At 38.8% G+C, this 9,902-nt stretch overlaps 1 protein-coding gene across 1 annotated transcript; it reads right to left on the reverse strand.

Moving 5' to 3' along the window:
* Positions 1 to 567: 567 nt before the first annotated feature.
* On the reverse strand, positions 568 to 7,232 carry LOC133026784 (leukocyte elastase inhibitor-like). The gene is made up of 9 exons (XM_061093741.1): positions 7,185 to 7,232; positions 5,977 to 6,158; positions 4,158 to 4,298; positions 3,817 to 3,934; positions 2,988 to 3,130; positions 2,030 to 2,107; positions 1,671 to 1,760; positions 1,406 to 1,586; positions 568 to 1,242 (listed from the first exon to the last, which is right to left on the reverse strand). The coding sequence occupies exons 2-9, from the start codon at positions 6,151 to 6,153 to the stop codon at positions 1,010 to 1,012; spliced, it is 1,161 nt and encodes a 386-aa protein (XP_060949724.1). The 5' UTR covers positions 6,154 to 6,158; positions 7,185 to 7,232; the 3' UTR covers positions 568 to 1,009.
* Positions 7,233 to 9,902: the final 2,670 nt, after the last annotated feature.

A 9,902-nucleotide genomic window follows, 5' to 3' on the forward strand; every position in this document is an offset into this window, starting at 1 on the left:
AATCAGAAAAAACAAGCAGAAAATCAAGGCTAAAATGTCAGCTGTACACTACGGCTGACTAGTGTTGTATTGTTGTCAACGAGTTGCTTTGGCATGAACAAGCAACAGTCTATCTGTAACTGTTATAAATAGTTTTGTGCAGCAGTAGGCTGTGATTACAGGGAAACATTTTAGTCATTAAAATATATCTTATCTTTCAATAGAACTCGTTAAAGCCAAGGTTTGGTTAAACATTCAAAGTGACGTGTTAAAACATGTCATGGACAACAAGTGTAGTATCATCTTTATTACAATGGTTCAACTGCATTATATCCTTCTTACACTCACTGTACACTAAACTAGACAAAATGTGAATGAAAGGGTTATTTTCTTTTTTAGAAAAAAAGTTGACAAACAATATTTAGGGATCACACACTTTAATTCCATGTGTAAAAGCATCAGCATACAGAGACATAATTGGTCAAAACTGCATACAAACTATTTTTTATTAATACTCTTTAAATGCATAGAAGTGCAATAACTAAAAACCTTAAGCACACATCTATCTGCAAATATACTTTCGTCACAATATTCTCTTTGGTTTGCTGAATATATAATATAATGATATTGCATGTTATATAGAGACAGTGCAGAGATTCTTTCAACCATCATATGCGAACCTGTTATACTGGTACAGTTGACCTCTGTGCAGCCAGCTTAGAAAGGCATAACAAATGTGATCAAGGCAAATTCTTTCAAAGAGTCTAAGGTACAGGATAACAAATTAGACTGTAATGTTATAGATGTTGCAGCAAAGAGGGCCAAATGTGCATTAAAGGGATAAAGTGAACAAAATCTGAACAAGATCAGATTGGGTGCAATAGAAAAGCAGAGCAGAGAGATTGTGTTCAGGATAAACACAGTGACTCATGTGAGAAGTGAGGCAGACAAGAGCCAAAGTAAAAAAGAAAATCTTGGGATGGGATCAAATTCTAGAGCAGTATCTCTCAAACGCTCAACAATGTAGTGCTCACTGAGGGGAGCAGAAGCGGCCGGCAAACAGAACGCTCACTGTGGGGTTATGTCGGATAAAGAAGAGGAAGGGATGGTCTGCAATGAATCTGACTGATGGCATATCAAAAAGGCCATATTCCCTGCTGCTAGCAGTAGCAGCAGCACCAGCCTCAGTTCCCGCCTCATTGACCTCAACAAAAGCCTTGTGAACGACCTTTGACAGCACCAGGTCTTTGGAAGGAGACATGCCTGCAACACAAAAAAAGGGGGATGGAGTATATTTCAAACATGGAGGACACACTGACTTGGGAGAACTTCAGGATTCATTTAGCCGATAGTAGCCAGATTAGTTTTATTGTTTCCTGATGTTTAAATGATTATGAATTAATCTGATGTATGGTGCAAGTCCTACCTGAGAAGTCACTCATTGCCTCATCGAAGGCATCCACCATGCCCATGCTGATCAGGACATCCTTCATGTCATAACTCTCCTCCATTTTGAACCGAGGCAGGCCCAGTTCAAGCTTTTTTTTATTCATCTTGTCTCGACGAGTCCACTTCACAAAGTTCTCATAGGTCAGCTTCTTCTCCAGCTGGGGTCGTAGACAAATGCAATTATTAATTCGTCTTGTGAGTTTTTCTGTATTTGTGGAAGTGCATGTTTGTGCATGTCCTACCTTCTCCAGACCAGTTGTACTATCGCCTATATCCTTGGGCAGAAAGATGAGCATGCTAAGCTCCTCCCCTTTGTAAGGAATCTCCAAGACCTGAAGAACAGTGCGTTTCCATAATGATAAATATATACTAAATACATTTGATATGCAAAAATCCAAAACACTTATCAATAGTTAGTGTCAAAGTTACAGTAAAACAACATGTCATCCATTTTTTATTGAATCATGATTCGCCTCGTTCGTATTTAATAGAACTTCGTAAACTAAAGTAATGAATTATCAATTTTGTTCTCTGGTCAATTTACAGTTTGTTGACAAGACACACTGTTTTCACTGACTCATCAAATGGATGTCTTGATTACCTGACAGTTGACTTTAGAGATGAAGGAGTAAGGGAACTTGGTTTCCTGATGCATCATCTTCACTGGCTTCGTCTGATTCTAAAACAGGAGAAGCAGCTGACAGCTTGTTCACATCACTTTGTTGCAGTCATGCAGAAAAAAAGGTATAGTGAGAACACTGTGACATTGTTACTGAGAGAACTAAATATGGGTTATGGATAGTGGTTGTTAAGTAAAGTGTGCTTTTCTAGTCTTGAGTCACCAATTCACACAAATGTTGCATCTTTGTGCAACACGATCTCTATCATAGATCACTGCTGAGACAGTCAGCCTATCTTGCTGAAGGACACTTGGGCACGTGGAACGGGACTCTGCCCACCTTTTGGTGGATGAACCGCTCTACCTCCTGAGCCACAGCCACCCACTTAAACATGTTTCCTAACATTTTTAGGATTTTATGTGACACTAGGAAACCTTGTAAACTGCTGCTACTAAAATGGCAAATTCCATTATTGAGGCAAAGGATTGCAAAACATTATGTGCAGATCTTTTTATGGAATTGTCAAAGGCTTTTGACACAGTGGACTTTGTCATCTTGGCGAACAGACTCGAATTGGCTCATCTGAGCATGCTGTAATTTGATTTTCAAACTACTTGTCAGTTGGATCATAATGTGTCCAGGTTGCTTTGTCTTCCTCTTTTTCCTGCCTGTATCAAAAGGCGTACCGCAGGGTACCATGCTAGGGCTTCACCATATATATATGTCAATAATCCCTGTGATAGTTTATCAAATGCTGCCATTCTTATGCAGATGGCATAACTGCTACTGCTCATCCAACTCAGTACTACAACTGACTACTGTACCACTCTTGAATTCCTGCTATCTTCCTTTGATGTTAGTCAGTCCTGTTTAAGAAAACTTAAGTTGGTGTTAAATGCAAACAAATCCAAATTCATTTTATCTTCCGTCCAATTTTACCTTGTTGATTCTGAACTGAGCATCTTTTGTGTCATCCTCACTGAATTTCTTGTTCCAGTTTCCTTTGAAGTAGATGGCATTCACCAGCACCAGCCTGGTCATGTTGTCCACCACACCCTGGGCCAGCACATCCTGAATTTTACCTAAGCATTTGAAGAAAAAATTTGAAATGATGAAGAAATGACAAGCTCAGTCAATGTGTTCCCTCAGAAAATAAATGAGGTAAGCTATATTAATTTACCAAAAACAGATCATCTTAAAGAACTGGTTACCATATTCCACTAATACCTGTGAGTCCAAGTGAACAATTGTGCCAAATTTGAAAGGATTCTCTCGAGGTGTGATGCAAACAATGGTTTTGTTTGGTCATCGATCTTGACCTTTGACCACTAAAATCTAATCAGTCCATCCTGGAGTTAAAAAGACCAAAACCTTGTTTTGTAAGTTCACAGTGACCTCGCACTACGATTGCAAAAGTCTAGCTAGTGCATCTATGAGTCTAATAAAGCATTTGTACCACATTAGAAGAAATTCCCATGAGGCATTCTTGAGATATCATATTTACAAGAATGGAAAGGACAGATGAACAGACATACAATGTACTAACGGAGAGTCAAAGTGAAAACATAATGATTCTGTCCACTGGGTGTCACTGGTGCGGAGGAATAATAAAACTGGATTAAACTCTGCCTCTTCTGGATCATCATCTTTCAAACTGGTGGCATTATAAGTTTTGCCAGTCTGGACATTTCTTCTTCTATATTTGGATTGCATTGCACAGAGGGATCATGCAGGACCATTAACATACTGGTGAATGTGTGTGACCCACCTTGAGTCTGCTTCTCCATCCACTTGTTGATTTTAAGTCTTGCTGCTTCATGGCTGGTTTTGAAGTCCACAGACTCCAGCTCTGCATCATAGTGCTTCCTGGTTTCTCCCAAAAAATCCTGAAACCATTAGCAACACATTTACTGAATCAAATCACACAAACAAAATAGTCTCTTCACTTGACTTAGAAGAGTTTAAAGTCGTAACAGCAGGAGAACATTTGCATAATCACTTCCTTGCTTGCTTGTTTGCTGACCCTCAGTCATCATTCCCTTTTACTTGAGCTGAAAAGTTCCTATCTGAGCCTCTCACAACCCTCCACACCCCATTATGAACACGCACCTCTACAAACTGGTAGGACTGCTCCCCGTACAGTCTGTTGGCAACACTGAGGGAGTACGGAGCATCTGCCTTGTTGAGTGCATTCAGCAGTTTACTGAAGTCAGCGTGGACGTCGTCCTGACAGTGCTTGGTCTTCAGGCTCTGTAGAGAAAGTAGACAAAGCCATGTTAGGGAGACACTCTGAGCCAGTAAAAGAGCAGTCTAACTGCCTGCTGGTCAACTCCCCTGTTGAGTGATGAGAATATTGACAAAACCTTAATCTCTTACTTATTCATATTTTTTTCTTGTCATCCACAGTAAGTTGTGTATGTATTTGTAGACTGTAACTGACCTAAAATATTTCCCGAAATAAACCTGATGTAGGTGGCTGTAAATCTCTCTCTTATGAATCAAGTGGTCATAAAAACAAAAACTGAAAAATGTCAGGTCTATGCAATTTGCCTTCGCCATACATCCTGGTACAGCACAGTGTCCATGATAATGACTTAATGGATAAGGTTTTATTAGCTGGTTTAATCTGATGGCTTTCAGTATCTGTATGTGAAAACCTCATAACTACATGTGATTATGGAACACACAATTGGTGGAGGTAACTGTTCACCTGTTGAACACACATACATTTCCTGAATTACATCTACTGGAAAACAGTTTAGAGGACTTACATTGTCATCTTCAGTCATTGCTTTCACTGTTTGTCTTATTGTGTGACTCTCAGGGTGTACTGACCGCACCCTGACTGTATGGAAGTACGATTTTAACCTAAGTTTGAATCTTGTGAGCTGGATTTTCGATTTTCTAACGAACAAGTCACAAAGAGTGAGACTGAATGGATTTTTATCAGATAAAGTTTGCTCTTCCACTGGCTCACCACAAGGGTTGGTGCTCTCCTTTGTTTTTATCCTTTACAAATATGTGTAAGAGCTCCAACTTAAGAAAATCCAACTTAACATTTCAAAAACCAAGCATATGGTCATCGATTTCAGAAAACAGGTTAAACTGTGGAATGTGTGGATTGTATAAAAACTTTGGGACTATTGTTGAGTCCAAACTTAACTTTGAAGCAAACAGTGAAGCTCTGTGCAAAAAGCGACAGTAGGTTTGTATTGTTTAAGGAAAATGTCCAATTTTAATATTAAGTAAACCATGCTGACACTTTTTTATTATGCTTTTATTGAGTCTGTTTTGTCTTTGTCTTTGGAATCATGGTTTGGTACCCTGTCTTTAAAGAACAGAAATAGACTGAGTCAGATGACATGGTCCAGTCGGCTGATTGGTGAGCCTCAGATGAGCCTACAGTCCCTGAACACCACACAGCTACAGAGGATAGCCAGCTCCATTAGCATTGAAGAATTGCATCCTCTACATGGGGAATTTCAACTTCTACCTTCTGGTCGAAGGTTTACAGTCCCAAGGGGTAAAACAAAACGCAAAAGAAAGAGTTTTGTTCCATCTGCAATTGTTCACTTGAACGGTTTACAGCCAAATTTGCACTTTTGTCCCTATCCAGTTTTCTATTGATAGCAATGCATTTGAGCACTTTGTCAATTTTGTGGTCTTGTCTTCTGTCTGTGTGTTTATAATTTTGTACTGTTTTGGATGGATGTGTTCTCTTTCTGTTGCTGCAAAACAAATCTCCGAAGCTGCAAGTTGTGGAGGTGCATTTTAAAAAGTTTACAAAGTGTGTGTGTGTGTGTGTTTGTGTGTGTGTTTGTGTGTGTGTGTGTGTGTGTGTTTGCATGCTATATATCTGACATCTGTGTGTGTGTGTGTGTGTGTGTGTGTGTGTGTGTGTGTGTGTGTGTGTGTTTGCATGCTATACCTCTGACATCTGTGTGTGTGTGTTGCCTCTGGCCCCCAGCATCACCATAGTCAGGGCTGAGGAGATGCTAAATGGAGAGTAAAAGACATTTGCTGCCTTGTCGTTGTCACTCAGCTTCTTGAACAGATCCAGACAGAAGCTGGTGTTGGCCTTGGACAGAGCGGCTGATGATGCCATCGTGTCTACAAAGAAAGCAGAGCATTAATTATTACATGACTCAATTTAAATCAGGCTTTTATCTCTTTATCTTGCGTTATCTTATATTTTAGTTTAGATGTATTATTTCTACTTCTTGGGATTATAATCTTTTTAAAAATCATGTAAAGCACCTTGTAATAGAGCTGTTGTTAGTGAGATTATTATTAAAGTGAAGTATATTCTGGTCGGCCGAGAGGTTGATGAGGTTGTCGAAGTTTGATGATGAAGGAAAGGAACGCGGACCCAGTACTTCAAGTACAATAATGTTTATTACACAAAGTAGTACTGGTCAGGACGAGCTCTAGAGACTCGGAGAAATCACACAGCCAAACGGTGAAAGTCTGTCTTCTCCCTGCAGGGCAAGAAGTTTTATCGGTGGGAGGCTGGACCCCAAACCTGGAGATAACATGACATCACACAACAGGGCTTCAGCCCAAATAAGGGCATGTTTAGTTTCTTGTAGTGTAAGACGTCTTCATTGTACAGGTCAAAAGTATTCTCTGGGGGAGAGAGTTAACGCATACATTCCATACCATCTGGGAGAGTGTTTAAAGAGTGTGAGAATTTGGGAATCAACACACCGAAGATGAAAACATGTCATCCTGGTTTATGACCATGTTAAAAAGAGTTATTAGCTAAAATACACGACAAAAGTAAAGTGGTGATTGTTGCCACTAGTTTATTAGGATTCTATTGAAAGTGAAAGTGTCTTTGGCGACATGATTGTAAGTTGATCAGCAGACTAAAACTAAATATACATACAACACATTTTGTAAGTATTAAATATACAGACTTTATAATGGAGTATGCTGGAAATAAAACTGTTAATATCGCAATGAAAACGATTTTATGTTAAATAACACCAATTATTACATATAACACCATTTGTATAAACTATATTCTGCCCATGACGCCAGACCGTTAATGGACCTGTTTCTAACATGATGCATTTAAAACCAGTTCGACCAGAAATCATGTGTCTACAAAATAACATCGTAGTCTCTACTTACATTCAAACAGCTTCCTTCAGGAGTCTGTCAGGACGAAGATGGAGGTTCTGCTCAGCTGACACACCCCGAAAACACAGAGCTACTTCCACGTTCTCGCATGTCCCTGTGGAAGTCGAAAGGAGCGTTCCTTCGCTTTTTCCTAAAACACAAATACAACACATCTAACTCGATTTGTAAAATGTTATGCTGTTGCATTGTTTTCAAATGTTCGTTATTCTCTGCTCCTAAATAATATATTAAAACAACAACCTTCAGTCCGGAGCAAAAATGCCCACGATGCTGCCAGCAGCAGGATGAGCTGAGGGAGAAACGCAGCCAGGCCAAGCCACTGGCTCCACCTGCTGTCTGCTCAGACACAAGACAGAAGAAACAGACCAGTCTTAGAAAGCTGCATTACAAACACACATTTTGGAAAGCTTTGTAAACTGTGAACTTTTAATCCAGTCATCCTAATTGTATGAATGTATTTTGTGCAGAGGCATACATCTTCCGCATATATATATATATATTTATTTAAATTTGCATTTTTGCAAATTTAAATACCTATATTTACATACATATACAACATGAACTAATACTTTATGACCTGAACTGTTTAATGGTCTGAACTGTTTATGACCTGAAAACTGTAAGACCCATTTGATCACTTATATACTCCCCAAATAACTGAATGAATGTCTGCTTATCTCCAAAGGAAACATATGTAAATCAATTGACTGTTTAGATTCCTCTCCCATCCTGCGCCTACAGAACCAGTCTGAACTGGTTATGAGAGATAACCTTAGTCCTCCTATATAAGATCCTTGCATTTGACTGTCCTGCATCTTCACTCTGAGATCCTTGTGACTCTCTTTGTTGATCCTGACTGCAGAAAGCCCCTTACATAAAGATAAATATGGTGTTCCAGCCTCTTGTGTTTCCAGATTTTCATCACAACATCTGCAGTAGTTATATTTTCATGCTGGTCTTTGCTCTGTAGTTCTGTGATGCGGCTTTCAGAAATGCACTAAACTCCGGATAATCTCTGGACATCTGCAGAGTTTCTCCTGCCAGCCCGCTAGTAAAAGCTCTTGATAATGTCCGAATGACCCCATGTTAGAATATAGCAGGAGGTCCTCCGGAGGATTCATTACGAGTGACTGGATATGTTCATGATTCATGATCTCAAAAAGATGATCTCAGCAGCGATATATACCCGTATTTTATTATATATCGCTAAAAGTTCAGTGCTTGTCTGCTTTCCCAAATGATTTAACATTATATAACAGATTTGGTATTTCCCTGGAGATGTTAACCCAGTCTTTCCTATGGCTCTCATCTCTTGTAAAGTAAAAGGTGTATCCATCACACCATTTGTTCCTTCTCTTCTCTGTATTATCTGTTTCTTCTCTTCCTCGCTTCCTTTCCTGTGTTAGATTATCAGAACTGTGAATTTCCGCAAACATATTAAATCTGACCTGTCTTCATTTGTTATTGCTATTTTCTATCCAACTTTTAACATTGGGTACTTCCTCTCTCTTCATAATTACCCCGAACATCTTTTATCATTCCCCATACATTGCCTGTAAAATAGTTGATCCAACTATTTTATTACAGAATTATCACCAACATTCTCTCTTTACTTTCTTTTTGTAAATTGTGGGTTACCTCTAAATATTTCTTTCATAGTTCTACTACAGTCTTCTGTCCACCATGAGACTGCTGTTCTACTCATTGTCCATTTGTGTTATGCTTTCTCACAGTAAGGACCCAATCACAGACCAAGATTTAAAAAACACTTATTTATTTCAAAAATAGAAAAAAACAAGGATCCAAAAAGGCAAAAAACACAAGAGCAAAAAAACAGAAAATCCAATTCAATAACTGGCAAAACAGAATTCCAAAAAGGTAAAAACACAGAGGATAAAAAATCAGAAAGTCCAATACCTCCAGGTAAACAGAGCTCAAAAATGGCAGAATCCTGGCGTAGCTTCTCACAGACAAACAATAACATCCAACAGGGGACTACAAACAATCAGGGTGATGATAGGGAACAGGTGAGGGAGAAAAAGGCTGGGAAGCAGCAGAGGGCGGGGTCTCCGGACAATGACAGAACGCACATGGCCTGACAACATAAACACAACAAGCACATGACAAAATAAATAAACAGGGGGAAACACATGGCATAACAAAACACATGCAGGAGGCACAAGGGAAAATGTCTTAGATCGCAGGGATCTTAACAATTTGCTTCTAGGGATTGATAACTCTGCTGATTTTAGAACAATTTCTTTAAACTTTTCTTCCACTTTTTCTATCTCATGGTTCAGGCTGTGTTATCCATTTCTCATCTAGCATAAGTATTGAAATTAATCCGATTTAGCTTAGCTGAATATCCAATTTACTTCTCTTTCTTCTACCATTTATAGAATTTTTATTATTTTTCAAAGTTTTCGAGGTGAAAAAATAAAATTACCATAGAATGATTTTGCTCCCATGTCAACTCAAGCAATCAGAAAAAAACAAGCAGAAAATCAAGGCTAAAATGTGTGCTGTACACTATGGCTGACTCTAGTGTTGTATTGTTGTCAACAAGTTGCTTTGGCATGAACAAGTATCAAGTGTAGTATCATCTTTATTACAATGGTTCAACTGCATTATATCCTTTGTATACTCACTGTACACTGAACTAGACAATGTGAATGAAAGGGTTATTTTCTTTTTTAGAAAAAGAGTTGA

This window comes from Limanda limanda, chromosome 20, assembly GCF_963576545.1.
Source record: "Limanda limanda chromosome 20, fLimLim1.1, whole genome shotgun sequence".
Classification (NCBI taxonomy): Eukaryota; Metazoa; Chordata; class Actinopteri; order Pleuronectiformes; family Pleuronectidae; genus Limanda; species Limanda limanda.

Excerpts from the sequence above, each read along its gene's own strand:
- LOC133026784 (XM_061093741.1), bottom strand. The coding sequence starts at position 6,153 with ATGGCATCATCAGCCGCTCTGTCCAAGGCCAACACCAGCTTCTGTCTG. Across the intron at positions 4,299-5,976 it reads CACACACACAGATGTCAGAG|AGCCTGAAGACCAAGCACTG; the intron begins GTATAGCATGCA and ends CTTTCTCTACAG. Across the intron at positions 1,243-1,405 it reads GGCAATGAGTGACTTCTCAG|GCATGTCTCCTTCCAAAGAC; the intron begins GTAGGACTTGCA and ends TTTGTGTTGCAG.